Source organism: Melospiza georgiana, chromosome 14, assembly GCF_028018845.1.
Source record: "Melospiza georgiana isolate bMelGeo1 chromosome 14, bMelGeo1.pri, whole genome shotgun sequence".
In the NCBI taxonomy this organism is placed as follows: Eukaryota; Metazoa; Chordata; class Aves; order Passeriformes; family Passerellidae; genus Melospiza; species Melospiza georgiana.
In genome coordinates this window covers 9,191,246-9,214,487 of record NC_080443.1, presented here as the reverse complement: position 1 = coordinate 9,214,487, position 23,242 = coordinate 9,191,246, and the positions used below count along the sequence as shown (strand labels likewise).

Sequence of the window (23,242 nt, the reverse complement as noted above, 5' to 3'; positions counted from 1 at the left end):
TGTTTGTAGAGGAGGAAGGCTCAACCAGGCAGGTGTTGTACTCCCCGATCACTGTGCTGTCCAGCCCTAACCTGGTGTATGGGGAAAGGGGGAGCCCATCCTTGGTAAGGGACATAACTGGGCACAAGGTGTCAGCCTTACAAACTCCTTTCATCTCCACCAACAGCAAACGGATTTGGAGATTGCAGTAAGTAAAAAATGCCAGTGTAGAAATTAGCAAAGGACACTAACAGCTTAAAAACCTTACGAACTAAACTGATTTACACCATGTCCACAGTGAGCTTATGAATGCTCTACTCATACTTCCAGTACTGGGGCTCTGCTGAAATATTTCATTATGAACACATTTTTTCCATACATCCTTTTGTAACCTTCAAAACCAGTTTATGAAAAAAACTGCACTGCCTTTGAAAGGCGTAGAAACTAGCCAGTGGCTGGTCAAATCATAGAAATAAGAACAGAAAAAAAAAGCAAACCCCACCACAGATACAGTTCTGTTTATACAGTACCTGCTACTGTTTCTAATACTATTTTAGTAATTCTGTTCTTCAGCTTCCCAGCAATTCAGGTTTTTTTTTCTTCCCTAAGTGCCCTCAAGAACGCAGCATAGGATCAGAATTCCTGCTGGGATCAGCAACACCAGCTGCTGTCAGAGCCTGATCCCTGTGCTCCTCACCATCAGCTGTACTTTTTGAAATTTAAAGTAAAAACTTAAAGATTTACCATGACAGAACAAAATGCACATACAGACAGACACTAATTACAGAGAAATACATTATATCACATGTTCTCCTTTGTAAACACACTGAACTAGATTAAAGTTATTTCTGATCAGCTCTTGGTCATGAAAACATTTGCATAACACAAGGTACTGCTGTGGAGGAGGCAGGGTGGTGAAGTGACCCCACACTGTGCAATTCAGGTTTTTTCCCCAAAAGCTCAGCACAGTTATCATGTGACACGCTTGAGTTTCCTTGCATTCCTCTTCCCATTACTCAGCTGTCTTGTGCTGTGCAGTGTGTTCAGCATTAAAAGCAGGACAGCAGTGCCCTCAGTATCAGCACACACATCAGGACAAACACAATACTGGAAGCAGGTGTGTGTCAAGCAGGCAATGGAATGTTTTAACACAGGAATGAGTTCTACAGTGCATCCACACCGGTTGTCACTGGGGCTGTTAAGACTCCCAGTGCAGGTAAGGAAAGCAACTAACTGAAAATGCTTCATGGCAATTCCAGGTAAATCCTCAAATTACTTCAGAAAAAGTAGTCTTTTTCAGACTGATGGTTGTGTATCTTCTAGGAACTTCTCAGAATTCTTCTTTATTAAAAAAAAAATTCTCTCATCTTGAGATGTAGAAGAGATAGGAACAGTATATACATGTTTTTAGAATAAAGTCCTTCACATAAGGAGGGAAATTCTACGTCTTCACAGAAGGGAGGCACATCTAAGTCTTTTTTGATTAACTTCATTGTAGCCTCAGTTCAGTCCCATGCCTTGGAATTTGGCTGTCTCAGTGCAAACAAAGTAAGTCCTCAGTTCTCCCTTGCCTTTGACATTAATGAGTCCCCTACATTCACATGAGTATCCCAGCTCCTGTAGTATTTTGCTTGTTTCTTCAGTGACCTTTGTATGAAAAGAATTAGAAACTCTTGTGAAATTCTTCTGATTATTCACATTAAAATAAAATTCCACAACCAATTAGAAATAATGCCTTGGAAATTGCAAGGCTCATAGTTTTACCTGGATCTTGCCAAGCTCCCCTGTGGTCTCCATTCTGCTGGCAACATTAACAGTGTTGCCCCAAATGTCATACTGAGGCTTCCGGGCACCAATCACACCAGCAATCACAGGGCCATGATTGATCCCTGCAGAAACACAGGCAGGTGTCATTACTGAGCTAGAAAGGGATGTGATTGTGTTAGCTGTAGCTTCAGGGAAAAAAAACATCCCAAAGCTTAACTCTGCAACACCTTTCTAGCAATCAGTATTAGTGCTGTTCTATATAAGTATTCATACTGAGGCTCAGGAGGTCCAGGGCACAAAGCAAAATTCTGGTCTTCTACTTTTAATATACAGAAATGAGCACTGTAATGTCAATACTGTCTTTAGTCAACAGTCACTAACAGGGTACCTCACTCTTCATCTGTATCTTTCATTTCCTCCAAAGTCATCCAGCTGCACTCTTCCTGCTGCTCCCTCCAGTGATGAGAAAAAGCCCATCCATGGAGGAGCTATTGAACAGCTGACCAGACAATATTGCCTTTGGCTATTCAGCACTTGGACCTACCTCATCCTGCCACTTCTCCCTTGTCTGAGCTGTGCAGTTGACATTCCCCACAAGCAGAACTCACCCACACGGAGGCGGAAGTTGTTGAAGGAATGTCGGTTGATGCCATCCAGTTTGCTCATCAGGGCAATCCCATACTCCACCATAATGCCAATGTGAGCGTGCTGCCTTTCCCTATCCTGTGCAAGTCATAACACAGATTAATTAGAACCAAATTGCAACATGAAAGGCTGTGTCAGGCTGCTACTCCAAAGCAGTACTAAAGTTGACTGGAATGTTTTAAGGATGAGATCACTCATCCTTTTCAATGCAGAATTTCAAAACTCCATTAAATACAGTTGGGATGTCTATGAGGCAACAAGCCTGATATGATTAAATTTTCTAACAAATTATTTTCTGTCCTTTAGAGTTTCACCTTTAATTTTACATATTTTGGGTATATTATTATATGCATCTTAATGTCATACACAAACCTGCTATACTGAAAATGAGCCAGAGAAATTGGTATTAATTCTTCTGAGTAACAGACCTAATGTGGCACTTGAGGATTCTCTTTCTGTGCTAGTTCTCAGGTATCACAAAAAGCTACTGTCCAACTCTGAGATGGCCTTTTCTTTGGCTCCCACTCTTTGACTCCCTTATTATTAGAGCCCTTCTCTTATGCATCTAGGAATGTTAAACTACTGGAATCAAAGATGAAAGATGTAAAAGGTATGCTGGGATTACAGACTGAAAACCTTAATTCAGAAATAAAATGGAACTAGGAGATAAATAGTGAATTCAACAGGAGACAATATAATTTTGTCACCTTTTTTCACATTTCACAAAGTGACTATTCATGATTTACTTTTTCACAGCATGTTACATTTTGTTACTTTGAACACACCTTTGCACCCACAGAATTCTGAAGGCAGATTCAGAGCCAACATACCTGGTTGTTCTCCTGGCCTGGTGTAACACTGAGACCAGCTGCTGCCATGTAAGTACTTCCAATTGTTTTTATTTTTTCAACACCACTAAATTTAGGTTTTAACAAGAGCTGTTGGAATGGAAAGAAAACAAAAATTGAGACTTTAATACCTCATTTCAGTGTAGTATTTAACCAGAAATCTTATACTGTCTACCATAAGCATTAAACATCTCTAGCAATACTATCACTCACCTGAAGATTAGATAAAATACTGAGGATTAGTTTCAAAGTTTTGCTCTATCCACTCACAGGAGAAATGAAGGCACTGAAGTACTGAAATAAAGTCCCTAAAGTCAGGACTCTCAAACCATACTTCTAATAGATTTCATGATGTACTTGAAAATCCCAACCAGATAAGAAAATATCTTTCAAGGTTGCAAGGCTGAAGTCAGAATATTAGTACAGCATAAAAATGGGTTTTCCCCCTCTAATGCTCACAGATCTAGTGAAACATTCATTTTGCACTAAATATGTAATCCAGTGCTTTTATGACAGAAGCTTAATTACCTCATCAAAATCAGCAATGATTTCATTTAACAGCCTCAAGCATTCCAAGCCTTCTTTGTTGACATCACATTCAGTGTAAAACACCTTAAAATCTGGTACTGATGCAAACATGACACAGACACAGTCATAGGATTGATGGTACCAGTCCTAAAGGAAAGCAATAAACCCACAGATTGTCAGCAGCCACATTCCCCCACAGGTACTCACACTCACGATAATTGTTTGTAACCAGTAATCAAATTACAGCTTTCCTATGAAGTCAACCACATCTCTTATTCTATCAGAAACATTAAAGTAGATTTGCCTAAGGAAAAGCTAAGATTCCTTAAAGATACCTTAAACATTTTCATCTACTTGGACACTGTCACTCTTCTGAGACACAGCATTGTTCTCTCTGATGACAGGCTGGCAGAATGATATTTCTTAAAAAAAAATCATTATCAATGAACTTTTCTCTGGGAGACACTATATGCTCCTCTACTCATATCTCTAAAAACTATGGCCTATCCTCTCTGGTAAAGTACAGTCTTTGGAAAGCAGTAGATCTCATTTAAATATTTGCCAAACTTAAACTGTGTCCTGAAGCTGAACTACTAATTCTGAGAACAGATTTCAGGGACTGACACTAGAAGGTCTTAGAATACAAACAAGAGGCAAAGATTGCAGAGGCTTACAGTCTGTGTTCTTTTTCACATCATGTGTACTATATATCACAGAAACCCAATTTGCTGTCCCTCACATAGGGGAGGCTCAACACACCTCATTTCGTTTTTCTCCAATGAAATATGCGGCAACATGTGCTGGAAGAACATTTTCCAGCAAAAGCCTGTTAACATTCTCCATAGTTTCAAATTGTTCATGTTCCTTTTTAAACTTATTCTTCCACAGACAGTCCAGTCGACAGTAATAGTCAATCTGCAAAGAGATCAAATATGATAAATTAAATCCATAAAATAATACACTGAAAAATATTAGGAAATTTTCTGAAGAAGTGTAGTAGCAATAGTTTATTCAAGGCCTTTTGAGTCTATATAGTTATGAAAAATGTGCTTTGAGAGCAAAGGTCAGAAAAATATGAAGCAGCCACTAAGACCAAATGTCATTTGATACCATCAGGTGTATTTACCAAAATGACACTTTAGTAACATAATTATTTTTATCTTGAATTGCTATGTTGATTTAGAATGAATACTGGTATATAAATACAGATAGATCAAAACTGGAAGAACCAGGAATTTCTCACAACTGTGGTGCAAACACTGTTGAAAACTAGAAAAATGTTCCCATCCTTCCACAGAAAAAATTCTTTCATTACCAAAACCTAATTACATGTGTGTTATCTGCAAGACCAGAATACTTAAAAAAGACAAAAAATATACTCATTAAAAGTACAATTTCAAGGAACAACACTTTTGCATTTTATTTAAATCAACTTGCTGCAAGTAAAGGAACTACAGGATTGCATTTTAAATACATACCTGTTTTGCAAGTAAAACTAGGGTTATGTAAAACAGAACCAGATATAAATTAGTCATTATCCTTGGCTCTTTGATGAAAAACCTGAAAATAAGAAAGCAATACAAAGTCATCTGTATGCTTTGAGCAAATCTGCACACTGGAGGGTTGGGGTGTGAGGTGGGGGAGGAGGGTGTCTGTCCACACTGGCACCACAGGGTCACTGTTCATTTGTGCCACTGGCTGGCTGGGGACAGGTCCTGTCCCAACACCCAGAAAGGATTATCAGCCAGTCCAACACTTGGAATGATGCATGGCACATCACAGCACACTGGGTGTTGAAACCTTGCTCCAGTAGCTGTTGTGAGATGCTCAAGTAATCAGGGCTTTATCTTAATGGAGCTATCTTAATTTCCACCAGACTGAGTTTCAGCTCCCACCCCACACCACCCTACAAAAACACTGCCAACAAAACCTTGAGGTAGTAAAAAACATTCTTATTTGTGGAAGGAAAGACAATAACAAATTTAAAACCTGAATTCCTAAGACAAAGATAACAGTTAAATTATATCTGTATCTGAATCACCACTCGTATTTCATAGTAAGATCAGTCTTACCACATATATTACTTTTTACAAATGCAAATTAAATTCTCATCATATGAATGATTAAGTTCACTCAAGCTTTTTTAAGGTGTGCTCACAGGTTACAGCCCCTGCAAAATAAAATTATTCTAATCTTCAACTATGAGACTATGCAGAGGAATCTGAGAAAGAGTTCAAAACTAACAGTGAAGCCTTTGCATGTGATTTCTCTTCAGTATTTTCAGTTTCTGCAATTAGATCAGGTAAATTACTGTTACTATTCAAAGTACCTGTAAGAGTTCACCAACCTTGACTACCAAGCTTGAACCTCAGACTTTTAGCAAGGCTTTTCTTCACAACTTAAGATCAACCTTTCTATGACATTAATATTCTACTCTCCAGTCCTTAATGTAATCCAAGGCTCCTAGGGATCTCAGAAGCCACATGACAGAATTTTTTCAGAGAACATACACTTTGTTTAAAAAGTATACGTAAAAAAAGGTGGCATGGTCTAATAGAATTTCCATGTTGTTAACTTTACAGAAAGGTTTGCACTGTCTGGCTTACATGATTTTGATATTTCAATATTCCAGTAAGTGCACAAAAATCTAACACTTCCTTAAATGAAACATAAAAGGATGAGAAACTTTACAGTGCACCTGGTACTGTTGCCAGTGTTGCCTTTGTGCTGAAGGGTATTGAAAATGATGAGGTAGACGGTCACAGCAATGGACAGGAGGAGAACTTTGAGTTCGAAGCTCATTTGAAGAAATACTGAGCAGGCAATGAACCCCAATATACAGCAGTAAGCATAATACTGCAAAAGAGGAATGTAAAGAGTCTTTGCATTATTCAGAACTCATGTCTAAGAAATCTTCAAACCACAGCAAATACTCTGAGTTCATGGGCACTGCAATTAAAAGCAAAGAATCACTTAAAGCTGTATTTTTAACGGCACTAAAAGGATGAACTTAATATTGATTTTAGTTTACTTTTATAATTTGTTATGGGTAAACAAAATATTTAAACAAAAACCAATCAACATAAGTAAGCAATGCCACATAAAACCTGAAGTGTTGAGAATTTCTCTCCTGAATTTTATTAATTCAAATAATTATTTATTTAAAGTTTGAGAATAATCTAGAGTAGGTTCACAGTCCATAGAACCAGCAAGTCCAGCACTGTAACCCTATCCTGACTGTGCTTTCCCATTGTAACCTAGAGCAGATGCCCCATCCCCAGCCCCACACCAGTAACATGTGGAGACTGTGGCTGGTTATCCAGCCTGAGACTCAGCTCCTCAGAAGAACTATGATTGATGCTAAGAAGCATTATCAAGCTGTGGCCACTGTCCCCATTATGGAATTGCTGAGCATTTTGCCAGGGGAATCCCAGCTCAGGCAGGGTGTCCAAGGTCAGCCTGCAGCTGGCAGCACCAAACATGGTACCAAGAGTACCAAGAGTGTGCTGCAGACAGGACTGCTGCCTGTAGCCACAGGCACAGGTGTCGGGTGCTCAGCTGGCACACTTTAGGCTACAGGCAACTCCAAAATTACCTCAGCTTCTGCTCCTCAATGCACAGTTTTCCCATCTGTAATAGCACAGGCCTACTACAGAACTGTGAGATTCTTGGCTAAATAATTAATATTTCTACTGAAGTGCATGAAACCAGAACAATTTATGAAGCAATTCCTAATCAGAGTCCATGTATCACACATTATACCAACTCTGTCATCCTAAGAGAGGTCTGTCAGCCACTTAAGCTCTTTCACTCTGCAAACACACTTTACTGGGACACTTGCAAGTACAGCTCTCATCTTTCAGACTCAAACATTATCATCACCCTGTTCTGCTGTTTTCTCCTTAAAGATTTAGACCTATTTCTCAGTTAGAAATTTCTAAAACCTGCAAAGAATACTTTACTTAGCACAACAACAGCAGCTGAATTATCTTGATTTCATGAACAATTTTTATGCTGTCAGATATCTAAAAAAGTTTCCTTTTACACAGCAATAGAACCTGCCATTTGTCAGTAATGTACACCACATTCAAAGATCAGGCCTAAGTAAGATGCTTTCACTACTTACAGTTTCCTCTATGCAGGAATGAGTTGTGTTTTCAAAAGCCTGATGTACAAACATGCAAGAACAAAAAATCACCAGGTGAGTGCAATGTGCTTTTCATTTGTGTAACTTATCATTTGTCATAAGCACCTGAATGAAAGGCTCCTCACACACCTTGCTGCACATAATTCAAAAACATATCCATCATCTAAAGGGGTGGCCAGGTGACAAAGGGGCATCCCAAATATTTGGATGAACTCAAAATAGAACACCACTTCAGCATTAGAGATAAAAAAAGTGAAACTTCCTGAAATAATACTTTTGTGTCACTAGTAAGTGCTGGATTTACTCTTACAGAAATGCTGGAGAACACCTTTCAAATATGCTGAGACACCAAATAAATCAAAACTTCAGTTTTATACATGAATACTCCAGACTTCTGAAAATCCCCAAAGGATGCACAAGAAAGCTACATATAAAAATACAAAATATCCCTTAAAACTGCCTTGTGCCATGAGCAAGTCTTCATGTTCAATAGTTAAAAAACCCCAAAACCCTATCTTTATAAATAAAAAGAAAAAATATAAAAATATTGCCATCCATCATGACATCCTACATGATGGGAGTTGGACTTGGATGATCCCTGTGGGTGCCTTCCAATTCAGGATGTTCTATGATTCTATACCTACCATCCAAGACTCATTTCATTTCAGTCCTAGAAATTAAGATGGTATTTTACTCACACAGTTGGTAGCATTGAGGTCATTTGATCCAGTAAAGTTGGCAGGTTTGTTCTTTTCAGTAGTCTTGATTTATTGAAGGGGAAGAAAAAAAAAAGCCCACAAAGCAAAACAAGTCAATAAAACCAGCATACAAACTAATTAGCAGGTAATCACTGATTTTTTCCCTATATATTTTACAAAGAGTGTTGATCTAGTTGTCTTTTCACTGCTATTGAATAAATGTTGAAATACAATTGCATCCCATGTAGTTGTGCTAAACATATATGCACACACAAGCTGCAAGAAGGTTAACATTTACTTATTTTCTAATTGGGGGTAAAGGTTTACATTATGGACATGTTAATTTAGCAGCTATCTGGCACAAACATGTGGTTTTGTCTCACCCCCCCAGTTTCACAGCTGCTGTTCCTGTTTTCTTTCAGTCTGTCTCTGGTGGTGTTCACATGACACCACTGTGAGTCAATTCAAGGACCTAAGCCAGCAAAAAACACCCTATGAAAGAAAATTGAGCATTTTCTGCAGTATTGCTTTCAGAAGGAACTCCCCATGGAATCAGAAGAATGGCAAGGCAAAGGAACACATGGGATCAGGACACCAGTTTTGGTAGTTAACTATCAGTTAAGTGGAACTGTTCACACACAGAGCTTGTTTTAATAAGAAAAAAAAACCAGCACAGTTTTTCAAATGTACGTGCCCCGGGTGCAATATAATATTCAAACTAAATTTAAAAGACAGATGCCATTTCCACTTTACTCCAGCAGCACCTATCCCCAATGCCTTTGCTTTTAGAAGAGAGCCAAGCTGTATTCTTCCCTCCCTCACCCACATTACTTAAAGTGCTGCCTGCCACTGCCAAACATCTCAAACCCCATTAAAACAGGAAAACATCTTAGTGAGGAGGGTTACAATCAAGAGCTGTTATAAGTACTGTCTTGAAAACCAGAAAAGTTTGTAGAACTGAAGTCTACCAAGTGTACTTCCAGTTCCACAAACTAGGAGCTTTTGTTTTTAATGCTTTTAATGGACATCATGCACTATCCCTGTGCAAATCAACTCGTGTTGTAAGGCAGGCATTAGAAAAAGCAGCAAAAACTGGTACTTGATGAAAAGAAAGCAGGAAGTTACTGAAACTGTGGATTTTGCAATATGTTCATTAATTAATGTGATTACTTACCAAGTTAAAGATGGCTATAATCAGCAAGGCAGCTATAGTGATGACTGCTAGAGGCAGCCTAAGCAAAGGCATTGTTTCCACCTTTTCTGAGACAGCACACAGATGGCGCAGGGGAGGCCACTGGTCTGAGCAGCACTTCTGTAAACACAATTAATTAGTTTCAGTAACAGATAACACTTTGATACAGGGAAAGAAATATTTCTAAATATAAAGTTGACCTTTTTTCTGCAGGAAAGTGTCAAGAGCCTTCACTGGAATTCTAATTTACAATCTCCTCATCCTGAGTCAATGTCTAACACCTTTCCCTGGCTGAAAATAGAGACAATGCTTGCTTTCTTCAAAGGGGTTGGGTGCTAAAATTTTCTCAATTCGTACTTTAAAAATACAGAATTATAATCTGTTTGAAAGTTATAGAGAAAAGTTAATAAAATACAGTAAAAATGTTGTGGCTTTTTTTTTCCCCGTTATAGAGCTATAATATTTGGAACTACATGTTCAGATTAATAAATTGAAACCAACTCTGGACAGTCCCCATTCTTGCCATCCTGCCAGCATTATTCTGTTATTTGACTACACCAAAACACTCCCAAGCATAAAACTCAAGTGTCATGCAACTGCAGTCCTGGAATTTTCTATTTTGTCCTTGTGTTTCTACACATGTAGAAAAAACACATGAATGCATATACACACACCTCTCTCTCCCTCTACAGACATATATGCAAAAATTCATGTTTATACATGTACAAATACCATACATACATAAAATCCACAAATCTGTCTAACCATACAATTAAATGAGTCATAAATCTTTGTCCCATGTCCTGAGTGTAATTTTCTCTTATTTTTTTCTTTCCCCTTCACACAGCTTGACCATGGCTCTGTAAGAGACTCTTTCCCTCCCTGGAGAGCTCCATCCCCTCACTGGGTGCTGCAGTGCAGTGCTGCTGCACGTCCCTGCTCTGGCACAGTGCAGGTTTGATGAGTGCAAGGAACATTGTAGAATCCCTTCTCTAAAATCCCTTCCCTCTCCCCACATTGCCCCCAGGCACTTCTTGAAATGAGAAGGCCTTTTTTTTCTTTTTTTTTCACTCTGTATCATTGAACTCTCTGTCACTATGGGCTCTCTCTGTCACTATATATTTTTAAACAGTAATTGCATGTGTTTAATAATGCAAAGAAAAAGGAACTACAAGTGCAAAGTGTCCCAATTGATGTAATGGTGAATTTGGAATTCTAACAGCCATGAAATTGTTGCCAATAAATTATTCATATGTTTGCAATTTTCATTACACTTCATAAATTATTATGAAAACAGATCTTCTGTTCCAACTTATTTCAATATTGTTTCCAGAATAGAGAATAACACTATTTACAACCAAAATTACTATTAATGACAAACATAGAAATACATTTTATAAAAGCAACCCCATGTCCTCCCTCCTACCCATCTATTCATGCACTCAAATAATTCTGAATTACTGGGAGAATTTTCAGACATGAAAATCTGTTTCAGGCAATGGAATCTTCTGGTAACCTGAGGTTCAAGGCTCCTGTAACTCCTATTGAAATTACTAAAATTTCATCAGCCTAAAAGACTGACCAAGTTGCTGAAATATATCCATCCCCCTTTGAAAACAGGAAGTGTTTTTTTAAAGTAAACTTACCAGACATTTCTCAGCAAAGCACACAAACAAAATAAGCGCAATGATGATGGCAACAACTCCAAAGGAAATTCCCAGTTCTGCAGTTCTAAACAGAAGAAGAGAGCACTAAAAAAACCAAGTTTAAATATGGTTTTTCTTCAAATAGCCCTGAATAACAGTAACATCACACAGGTTACGGTTGCTCTGTTGCACAATCTCTGCTTTAAGAGATTCTGCTCTGATGGCCTGAGCCACTGCCCTGTGCATAAACCACATGGAAACTGCACTGCAACAGCCATGAAAAACAAAGGGGCCATACACTTCAGAATTACCCATCCTCTGCTTTCTTGGGCTGCAACTAGCAGCTCAAAGCTGCCTCCTTGTAACTCTACAGAAAAGGATCACTGAGCACAGTTCAAGCAGCGAAATCCCACTTTCCTACTGCTCAATGTCCTTACAGCCAACTGTTCTTATGAAATGATATTCCTTACTTAACTGACCTCCTCCCTGTGTGTACTAAGCACACAAAATATTAAAGAAATATTTCTATTTTATTTTCATACTAATATCTTGGCTCTTATGCCAACAACATGAATGTAATCCCTTATCATGGGGTAAATGAATGTATGTTTCTTAAATTTAACCCCTCAGGAACTCCAAAAAAGTTCCAAAAAGAACCTCCACATGCATTTCACTTTAGCTGTTGGTTAATTTTAATTTTAAATAATTAAAATACCAGCACTTACTTCGGCATGATAAGCATCTGGATCACAAATATACAGAGGAATACAAAACTGGCACACACAAAGTAACTCTTGAGTTTCAGAATAGGAATGGTGCGGTACTGAAACACAGAGAGCAAAGCATCAGGGCCCTTTCAGGGGTGTTTTTTCTTTATTTTATTACATTCTTGTGATAACACATATATACAAGTTTATACTGCATTATTAAAAATACACTAAAGCAGAACAAAAGACCATCACCAAAAAAAAGCCCAATCACTTGAACATTGTTCAAGAAAAACAGTCCAGGCCAAAGGATAATTTCTACATTTCCAACCTAGAGGGAAATCCAGGCAGCTCTCCACAGATTCCTATGGTCAAAATCCTTATCAGGAAAGGACATACACAGAAGTAAACTAAAGTGTATGTACAGACCCACACCAGTAACTACATCCACAGCACAGTAAATTTAACAGCAGTTATTCAAACAGAAAAACTACACTGCACCTAAAAAATAGCAGTATTATATCTACAATGGAACAAACTCAGCAAACAAAGTGTTTTCATAATGGATAAAGAAATCTTTTTTTTTTTTTCTTTCCTTTAAATCTCATTACTTTTGAGGGAAGTCATTTATTTAAAAAAATTATCAAACTCCCACTAACTCCCTTATGGCAAGAATTTGACCACAGATTAGAGACAATCTTATTTAAGCTCAGAATTTTCATTCTCAAGGAAGAATGACCAGTTCAAACACTCCTGAAATCTGCTTTCCATTAGTTACCAGAAACCTCTTAGGATGTGCAGTCACCTCCAGAATCCAGTTTCAGAATGAAACATTTCAAACATATTCTTATGCTGCTCTGAAGGGCAAACCAAAGACCAGAAAGGATTATTTTGTTCTTACCAACCTCTTTTTCAAGACCAGGTTCTGCAAAGATCAGTGAGAATCCACAGAAGTCATCTGACCTGCCACACCAGGGACTGCAGCCAGAGAGAGACAGGGGTGGGTCAGCAGGAGCACACAGGGCCAAGGAGAGGACACAGAATCATCCTGCACCTCAGACCCACAGCAACTCCCAACACACGTCTGATGCTTCTGCAAGGTCTTATGTTTCATAGCAGAACAGAGCAGTAAAACCATAACATTTTTACTCATCTGACAGGCAGATCCACAACACCCATAGACAGCAACATCTGCCTAAGCTACATGAAAAATGTAGCTCCAAACCTTCCTGAAGGCTGAAGAATAGCAAAGTGTAAGAGCAGATGTTAGAGAGGGCTCACAGCCTCTAAAAACTTGCCCTAAATAATATCAGACTCCAATTAGGAATATCTGAGGTATAGCCTTCCTAGAATTTAGATGGAAGAAAGAGCTTTTCTTCTTCAATTCGGTGTTTTAAGAATTTGTTAGGAATGTAAATATTGTATTTTAAATTAAAACAAATAAAACCAAAAAAAAAGAAAACCCAAACCACCACCAACACACTGCCTGTGTTTGTCTGCTTCTAAATGCAAATGCAGTGCCAAAGGAATTACCTGCCCCTGACAGATGATCTGCCTTCAACCCCCAAAACTGTTTTGACTTTCTACATAGTTTTTTGTTCAGAACATTGCCCCATCTCATGACACTTCTTGTTTTAATAAAGAAAACATTGAACAGAAAGACTGATCACTGGCTTCTTAGTAAATAATGCAGTAACAGTTTCATATTCAAATTAAAAAATAAACCAGAAGCTAAATAAAAACAAAGAGAAAAAAAGGGCAAGACAAAAACCCTGATAACTTTATACATATACTTTATATCTAAGCTTAAATTGAAAATGTAGGTAAATCTCAAAGAAAAGATGAAGAATAAATAAAAGTACTGCATACGTAGTTGAGCTGAGGCCTTCAATGGTTGACATCATTTCATCATAAATATCTTCCTCTATCCTTCCCTTCTGAGATGAATTTCTGAGGATGAAAAGAAGTCTGTGTCACAAATGCCACTCAGAAACAAGTAACGGGTACAGAGCACACTTTGTCAGCACACAGTGGGGCAAGCCTCCAGGGAAAAGTTAAACCAAAATGCTCCAAACTGATTTAAAAATACACCCAGGAGCACTTTACTAAGCATTTCTCTAGTTACCCAAATCATGCATTTTTCAAGACAGCATTTTGACAAACTGAGGGAATGTTCCACAAGTGAAAATCATCTCCTCACTTAACTCTGTGTTGTGGGTACCATTGACAATTCTTATCATATTGTAATATTGTAATATAAATTTGCTTGCTGCAGCCCAGCAAGCAAAATGGAATCTGAATGACTGGGGGGACAGTAAGACAAGAAGTTCCTTTTAGAGTTTGCTAACAATTACAAACATAAGCTGAGAAATCTTCTAAAGGCCAAAGCTCTAGCTTAACCTTTCTAAGGCAGGACTACCATACACACAGTGATTAATCAACCAAATGATCACATCCTTACAGCACACTGAACTGCAAGAGCAGCACAGGAGCACCAAAAAAAAAAAAAAAAAAAAGAAGAAAATAAGGTACTTGACAAACCTATCAGAAGTTCTCTGGCGCCCAGTAGAGCACAAAGGTATTTCCTAAATAAAATAGGAATTCAGAATAAGTCACACATTCTTTGAATAGCAAACAACTATGGAAAACAAACATCAAGAAACTACCAAAACCATTTTTATTCAGAAATAAAAGAAATGTTTCTAAAAACCAATCCTTTCCAGCAACGCTTTCTGCTTTAACAAGTAAGAAGTGAGTGTTTTCTGACAAAAAAGATTGTTAGATCATCCCTCTCATTTTTCTCTACACACCAAAATAATTAAGCAAGCACCAGCAGAAGCAAACAGACTGGGAACCACTTCCGCAAATCTGAATGGATGCTTAATTTAAAATTTACTACAGCTGTGGCTCCAGGACCACACCTGACAGCATGCACATCTCCTGCTTCCACCTTTCAGAAAGGGAAGATGGAAGGAAAAATTAGTTTTCTTATATTTTAAAATCTTAAAAACCTTAAGAATTCTTGATCTTAAAAATTCTTTACTGATAAAATCCAGTCGCGAGGAGAGCATGTGGAAGGACTAGTTATTTTCTATACATTTCAATTAAGTATTGAGTGTGTCCATCTGGTTCTTTTTATAAAAACCACATGGACCAGGCAGGATCTCAAGATGGGAAAAATAATAGGAAAAATAGATAATTTTGCTTTGAGGATATGCTAGGTTATAGTATGCTAGAGAGATTGGCAGTCTGAGAATGGTGAAGGTCTGACAGAAGGAGAAAGTCACAAAGTCTGCCTTTTCTGACTGAAACAATCCAAGGAAAAGGCAACATGGCGACAACAGCAATGCACTTCTGAGGAGAACAGCCAGTATTTTTCTGTACCTATTCACACTTCCCCTTACACGTTATTTCACTCAGTATCTCAAATCATGTATTTCCACATAAGCTATGAGTAATAGCTTTCCATATAATTTCTCAACAAGAGACTGGAGGGAGTTCATAAAATAGTAGAACTTAAGAAATGCTTTCTCATTGTTCATCTTCCCATGCTTTTCTCATTTTTCTTTGGCACAGAGGGATTAGACACTGTCCTACAGCCCATTAGCTCAGGGTTGGGAAAAGAATGGAATGGAACAGCTCCAGAATGGAAGCTGGCAGTGTGCAGCACTGCTGCCTGACTGCAGAGAGCAAGGGACAGACACCCCTCAGCTGGGTGCGCTGCGCACCAAGGGTCAGAGCAGGCACACAGCCACCACAGGCAGGTGTGGAGTGGCACCGGAGCAGTTGGCAGAGCAGCTGGCAGCACTCTGGGTCACTGACCTTCCTGCGGCGGCCCTGCGAGCCCGAGCAGTCGCTGCTGACGCTCTCGCGGTGGCTCAGGTGCGCGAAGGGCCGCGCCGCCCCCCAGGACTCCAGGTAGCGCGTCATCCGCACCGAGGCGCGCATCTTCAGCCCGTCGTTCACCCGCGCCTTGGGGACGTGGCTGTTGGAGAGGCACTGCTTGGACTGGCAGAAAGAAAACACGTGGACTAAACAGAAATTCAGGCAAATTTCAAAATACTGAAGCTCTGTGTGTTGAGTAGTTTAAGACTCAAATCTTGCCGTTTTGTAGGTTTCTGGACATATCAGCAACATGTCAGTCAACCTCAATTCCTTTATCCCGTTTAATTAAGGTGAGCTAAAGCAAATCACAGCGCACACAAAATTAATTGCTTCAGCTGCCTTCACCAGACTTGGCTTGCAACAAACTCCACATTTATGTACAGTGATGCAAGGGCCCACAGGATCTTATGAACAGATACAGTTCCCTTGCAGTCAGCACTACAGCAGGGGAAAAAGGTGCCAAACTCCTGAGCTGCTGGGGTGTATCAAAACAGTGGTTAGAAGATCCCACAAATTACAGACTCCACATTAGATTATATCTGTGTCACAGCTGCTGAGTCAGGCAGTACAGACAGTGTGTACAGCAATACCCTTGCAGAACTACAGAATAAACCAAGACATCAATGACTGGTAATTCTCTAACATTTCACAAGTGTCTTCAAGGGACCATTATAATATTCATAGGTCCTCATTCTGAGAATATGTGCTGTGTGCAGCTGGGGGCAGACTGCAGTATTGAAAAATATAACCAAGATAAGATTGAGTTCTTGCTAATTAAAAGTGGCTCTATGCTGTTCCTTCCTGTAGAGATCAGGAAGTAAAGAAGTTTCTCCTCTGCATTCTTTTTTCATTTGCAACATTTTACTCATCAACCACAAGCCAGTTCAAAATAGCAATAATTCAGGTGTTTGTAGCTACCAAGCTTTAAGGGAGTAACCCACAGTTGCTAACTTCACACTGAACAGAAGGTGAATCTTCCTTTTCAGATAGGGAGGAAGACATCTGATGCTATTTTACAGGGACTATTTTATCAGCAAGTGGCCACACAGTACAGGTATTCTTTCATTCCTCATCTTTTGACCTGGGTTTTTGAGACACTTCATAAAAATACATAGTCAACTATGTCTTTTTACTTTAAGTGGGTCACAAAAGAGGTTTCAGCATAACACTTATTACCTTCAATGTAATAGGCATGTCATAAAGAAGCAGGATGTGCTTTCAGATCTGAACTCCCAAATCCAAGCTACTCAGGTGACTCACACCATGCTCTAATTCTGCATCTGAATGAAAAAGCTGTGTGCACCACAGAAACCTATGTACTTATGTGTGTATACTCTTGAATAAATATATATGTTTGAAAACAAATACATACCCTTGGATCAACCACTAAGTAGGTTTTGATATTCATGGATTCAAGGTAAGGGTCCCTCAGGTGTCCATTCCCTTCTTCTACTTCATAAGCCTTGCCTAGGTGATTTAATGTTGCTTCAGTGATGTGCACACGGCTGAGAACGGGAGAAAGAACAAGAGACCCAAACACTCACAGAAAGGTCACATTAAGCATTTCATTTACATTTCAATGGTCCCTGCTGACATTTCTGCTTTTCAGACATCCCCTGCTTTGGCAGCCAACTGAAAAATCCTGCCAGTACTTAAAATTATATTTGCCATCTTTTACTATAGTACATCATTCATAGCAAGTTCCCTAAAAAACACTTCCCATAATGAGATAGTATTGGTTCAAAATTAAATTGAAATAAGCAGGGAAGTAAATGAAACAAGAAGAAATGTGATCAAAGGAGATCTGATGACTCACAAGACAGGCAGGCTCACAGGCAGGTTGTGAGAGCTGCAGGGAAAACTCATGAACAAAACACAAGCAAGGACTGCTTTGTGCTAGAAATGCATGAGGGTGAGGGGAGACACAGAGTCTGGGAAAACAAAACTGGGGAAGGTTTTTTGTTAACTCTGAGGAGAATTCTGAAAGTCTGCCTTTTCTGACTGAAACAATCCAAGGAAAAGGCAACACAGCAACAACAGCAATACTTCTGAGGAGAGCAGCCAGTATTTTTCTGTACCTATTCACACTTCCCCTTACATGTTATTTCACTCAGTATCTCAAATCATGTATTTCCACATAAGCTATGAGTAATAGCTTTCCATATAATTTCTCAACAGGAGACTGGAGGGAGTTCATAAAATAGCATTTCTTAAGTTCTACTTTCTCATTGTTCATCTTCCCATGCTTTTCTCACTTTTCTTTGGCACAGAGGGATTAAACACTGTCCTACAGCCCATTAGCTCAGGGCTGGGAAAAGCACAATTCCAGAATGGAAGCTGGCAGTGTGCAGCACTGCTGCCTAACTACAGAGAGCAAGGGAATCACTCCTCTATCCACCCCCCCTTCCTAAAGCTGGACATAGGTTTGCACAGAGGTAACGTGTCCAAGACCTGAAAACTACTGGCTGCAGCTTCTAAGAAGGAGGAATAAAAACTTCCTCAGTACTTTTGAAGCCAACAGTAAGAACTGAATTGCAGAAGGTGCCTGCTTTTATCTGTGTACTGGTAGTTTTCTCAAAAAAAGTTTAGTTGTTACCTTGACTATACACTTTTGCAGTTATGGTGAACCTTCAAATCTGAAATTTTAAAATTTGCTCTAAAGCATAATTTTTTCCACAGAGACTGGGGTGTTCTGGGTGATGTCTGTGCCCTGAGCCCTAAAACACAGCCATGTGCTGCAGCAAGTTTCCTGTGCTTTTCCCTTTCCTCCAAAAAGCAGTACATTTGTTCACTACCTACCATTTTACATTTTACCAAGCTTCCTCTCCCCTGTCCCTCAAACCACACACTGCGTAGGACATTTCTGATCTTACTGCCAACTTCTCTTCCAGTCAGGTGCCAGTGATCTCTCAGCAGTTCCTAATTGCTCCCTGGGTTCCAGGATAAGCACATCACCAAGGGCTGCTCTCCCAGGCGAGCTGGAGCACGCACTGCTGCCCTTGCTGTGCCAGGACAGAACACCCAGCACACTGTGCCAGCCTCCCATGCTGACAGCAGAATAACACATGCTGAGCCTCCAGCCATTTACACATCAGAGAGAACTGGTCATAAATGCACTTCTAGTTTTGGTTTTATGCTACTCCTTTCTGCTTTAGTAGTGGATTAACACTGTTATGAATGTAAGTAATTTTTAAAATCACTAGGAAGATGAACAAGGTTACTCTGACACTGGACAGAAAATATTTCAAAAGCTAGAAGCTTTCCTGCATCCCTCCCTTCAAAAGTCTTTAGAATTCCTTCATTTACAGAAACTCAAAATAGATATGCTTCCTTTTTTAAGCAAAACCTCTGGCTGGCTCCTAATGGCAAAACTGCTTCCAAAGCAGGATTAGCTGACTTTGGACTAAGGAATCCCCAACAAATAATTCCTTGCACAGCAGAAAAAAAAATACAACACAACACTTCCATAGTGAATAATACCCCTTCCACCCTGTCAGGCTCAATCTTCCACAAGTGGAAGATGTTTCCCCTGGCCAGTTTTGAAACACAAGATGAGTGTGTACTACACAGCTATACGTAGAGGAAGTAATAAGAAAAATGTTTCCGGATCAGCATGACAAACTAAACCAGCTTAATTCCTTAGCAGCTTATCAACTATAAACCTGACAAGCATACAGGAATAATCAGAGTTTTCAAGATTAGGCAGAGGTCCCAAACGTGACTAACAAAGTGTGGGTTTGTGCCATATTCAGAGTCATGCTGTTTGTTTTACCAACAAAAGAAACTTTACAACTCTGTATTCTTGTTTAATCACTCTGAATCAACACAGTAAACCCTTCAGCCTGGCTGGTGGTGTAACTCCTCACCAAGCTCCAAGTAGCTTTCTGTTTCAGTGACCAATGCAACAAAGTATTTTGATATTCATAACCTCTTACGCTTAGTAAAACACTTTAATTTTTAAGTTACAAGCATATACCTAAAAGCTGTCTGAAGTAGAGAAATAATAAGAGAAGCTATAATGTCACTGGTTAGAAACACTTAAAAGAAACCAATTTGACACATTATCACGACACAAAAACAGTCATGGTCTGATTTGGGAATGAAAAAAGAAACAGTCCTATAACAGCCTTTTTTAGTGTAAACTACCAAAATAAGGAAAAAAAAAAAAAAAAAAAAGGGTTTATTAGATTAATTCTAATCCTTAAATTTCATTTACACGAAAAGAGTATACTTTCCTAAAGCAAGAAAATGCAAATGTTGGTGGTTTTGAAGAACATTTATATTTGTTCTGATCAACAAGTGTCTTAAAAAGGCTACAAGAGACCAACCTCAGCTCTAATCCTTACATCACTGAGCAGCAGCTCATGGCAAGTTCTATCCCTGCTCAGCCTCAATCCTCCCATTCAGCACCACTCCCTTCCCTTCCTTCTGCCCATGGCAAATGCACAACAAACAGCAGCTCCACACTCTCCTTGCAGGGATACTCCCATCAGGGTGCATTTTAATTTCTGAGTTGCTTATGAGGTTTGGGCGGTGAATATAGAGCTGATCGATGCATTAGCAGAAACGCTGGGCAAAGACAGCTTGGCCTTGTTGACCTAAGGAGCACAACTGTTCTCTGACTAAACTCACAAACGTAGAATTACCCCCGTGTACAGCATGGATTAACTAAGTCAACACAATGCACATGTTTCTCCCATGAAGGCATGGTCAATAAGCAGCCTCTTGCCTAAGAATAGAATTTTATAGCTCGCTGAAAACCCAACCAGAAAATACGAACATTTTACAGCTCTGCTAAGCACACATCTGTCCTACACCCACCACCCCGGGTGAGGAAGTGACGGACCCGGGGCCGTGCCAGCCCGGCTCAGAGGGCACGGAGGGGACAGCCCCGCACGGAGGGGACACCCAGCCCTGGCCCCGCACGGAGGGGACACCCAGCCCCGCACGGAGGGGACAGTCGGCCCCAGCCCCGCACGGAGGGCTCTCGCTCACCCCGGCACTCCGGCGGACTCCATGCGGTTGGCCAGGGACACATCGTGTGACCACACGTCGTACTGCCACTTCCTGAGGCCGATGACCCCGCACAGCACGTTCCCGGAGTGGATCCCGACCCTCATGTTGATGTCCACGCCCGTGGCTTCTCTCACCTGCCTGGGGAGGCATTGGGGGTTAGAGCAGACTTGACATTTCATCTCCTCCTCCTGTCTCATCATACACTTGGTGCAAAACTTATGGTCAGAACTATGCAACTACAGCTAATAAATACACATTGAATGTTGACAAGAAAACAAAATACTTAATATCTCAAATCTCAGTATCTGCACAGTATCTATATTTTAATCAGCCTTCTGTGTAATACTTACTTTATTGCTTCACACATGTCGAGCCCCATTTTAACACAGTTCCTGGCATGAACTGGTAAGGACACAGGCAGGCCTGACACACAGTAGTAACAGTCGCCCAGGATTTTTATTCTCATGCATTCATTCTCCTGCAAAATGACACCAAACATTTTACTACACCAAAAATTAACTCCAAAGGTTCTAGTTTCAGAAAGTCAGGCTTTATTCACTCCTTGTTGAAATAAAGCTTACTATTTCTGCCCCATGTCTGAATGCCTGGGCATTGCCCACTGGAGAGAACAAAAATGACACTTTAAGCATTTCTGAAATAAAACCATCTTGTTAGTTTCTTGCCTTTTTGTTGGAACTGTGTGAAATTGAAAAAATCATAAATAAAATAAAACCGTCACAAAATTTACCATCTAAAATGTTGGGAAATTTAGGTGAATAGAGACTGGAAAAGTACAAAGCCGCGGCTAATTCCAAGTTTTGCACCTGCTAGATAGTGTGCCCTTGGGCCTAGCTGTAGTATGATAACAAATAGTGACAGAGACATGAGAAAAGAGAGATGTAACCCCTAAGGAATGAGGAAGAGTTAATGGTATAGTTTAACCAGTAGATTGCTTGGCTTACAGAATATTCATAAGCTTATTATTTGCTGTATAAGTGTTTAATGCTTTCTTCAATAAACTGGACCTGTGATGAACCAGCTGGTGTCCTGGTCCCCTTCCTTCGACATTAAAAATGAAATCGACTTATCTATCTTTTAATCTTCATCTGATTTACGGGCAGTTTTCCCTCTATTTTTACAGGGCAGCCTCATAAGTAACAGTGTGAGGTGTCATAAAACCTCCCAGCACTGAGGGAAAACTTGGAAATTCAGATGCCCAACCTGGTAGTTGTGCAGATGAAAATTGGGGTTTTTTGTTACTTCAAACATGACTGAAGAGTAAGCTGGCACACACTACTATTGCCATTGTTAATAAAAAACCCACAATACTAAATGGTAGCAAAAAAAATTTTTCCTAACTGTGCAACAGAGGATACTGCTGCCAATGACTGGCAGGACAGAGCAAAAAGTCTCTGACACTGTCTTTTGTGAACACTTTACTGAAGAATTTTAACTACAAAGGTTGCAAGCAAGCCAGGACTAATTCTGCAAGGCTGTGTAATGTTTGACTGACGAGCAGAGATGGCTCAATTTGGGCCAGCCAATAGCTCCAGCTGTTCAGCACTACCTGCTGTGGGAACACAGTTCCTAAATCAGCTCCAAAATCAGCCCAAATATGTGGCAATTTCCCAAAGTGAGCTGTTCTCCCTCATCAGTTAAAGCCTTAGGGAACATCCATCATTCTCCACATCTTAATCCACCCCAATGGGTTCTGAGCAGTGCCACAAGTGACAAGCTCAGAGGGACCAGCAGGGAAAGCCAGCCTTGGATTAGAGCTGCTGCACTTCAGCATCCAGCTCAGCCATCAATTTTTATTAGGTAAATTGGAGCTTTCAAGATTTGCACATTATGGAAAAGATGACAGAATACTCCCTGGCAGAAAAAAAATAGCACAAAAAGCAGGAACCTCTTCTCACAGCTCAACCACAGAGTTGCAAAAGACCTTGACTCACTAAATCCAGACATTTCAGTGCAATTTGCATACAGCAGTGAGAAACTGAAACTCATCACTCAAAATCTAGATTTTTTTTTTCCATTTTTCTGTCTGCAAAACAGTTACAAAGCCTTACCAAATGTGTTTAACCTCAGCTTGTACTTCAGCATTAGAATGAATTTTGCCATTTGGCAACTAAGATGACATAACTTACTCTGTCTTTATAGCTGCTTCACAACAATACAATTGCA

General features: G+C 39.7%; 1 protein-coding gene across 3 annotated transcripts in view; it reads right to left on the bottom strand.

Moving 5' to 3' along the window:
• Positions 1–224: 224 nt before the first annotated feature.
• ADCY7 (adenylate cyclase 7) overlaps positions 225–23,242 on the bottom strand; it is a 59,296-nt gene continuing 36,278 nt past the window's right edge. For all 3 annotated transcript variants that reach the window (XM_058034442.1, XM_058034441.1, XM_058034443.1), the window contains 20 exons: positions 21,409–21,536; positions 21,038–21,196; positions 17,415–17,547; positions 15,980–16,165; positions 14,699–14,742; positions 14,027–14,107; positions 13,063–13,135; positions 12,176–12,273; positions 11,451–11,535; positions 9,787–9,924; positions 8,613–8,675; positions 7,894–7,932; positions 6,466–6,623; positions 5,246–5,327; positions 4,527–4,682; positions 3,768–3,914; positions 3,222–3,329; positions 2,355–2,469; positions 1,744–1,868; positions 225–1,626 (listed from right to left, as the gene is read on the bottom strand). In XM_058034442.1, coding sequence (XP_057890425.1) covers positions 1,480–1,626; positions 1,744–1,868; positions 2,355–2,469; positions 3,222–3,329; positions 3,768–3,914; positions 4,527–4,682; positions 5,246–5,327; positions 6,466–6,623; positions 7,894–7,932; positions 8,613–8,675; positions 9,787–9,924; positions 11,451–11,535; positions 12,176–12,273; positions 13,063–13,135; positions 14,027–14,107; positions 14,699–14,742; positions 15,980–16,165; positions 17,415–17,547; positions 21,038–21,196; positions 21,409–21,536 — 2,265 coding nt within the window. In that variant the 3' untranslated portion in view covers positions 225–1,479. The remainder of the gene's footprint in view (positions 1,627–1,743; positions 1,869–2,354; positions 2,470–3,221; positions 3,330–3,767; positions 3,915–4,526; positions 4,683–5,245; positions 5,328–6,465; positions 6,624–7,893; positions 7,933–8,612; positions 8,676–9,786; positions 9,925–11,450; positions 11,536–12,175; positions 12,274–13,062; positions 13,136–14,026; positions 14,108–14,698; positions 14,743–15,979; positions 16,166–17,414; positions 17,548–21,037; positions 21,197–21,408; positions 21,537–23,242) is intronic.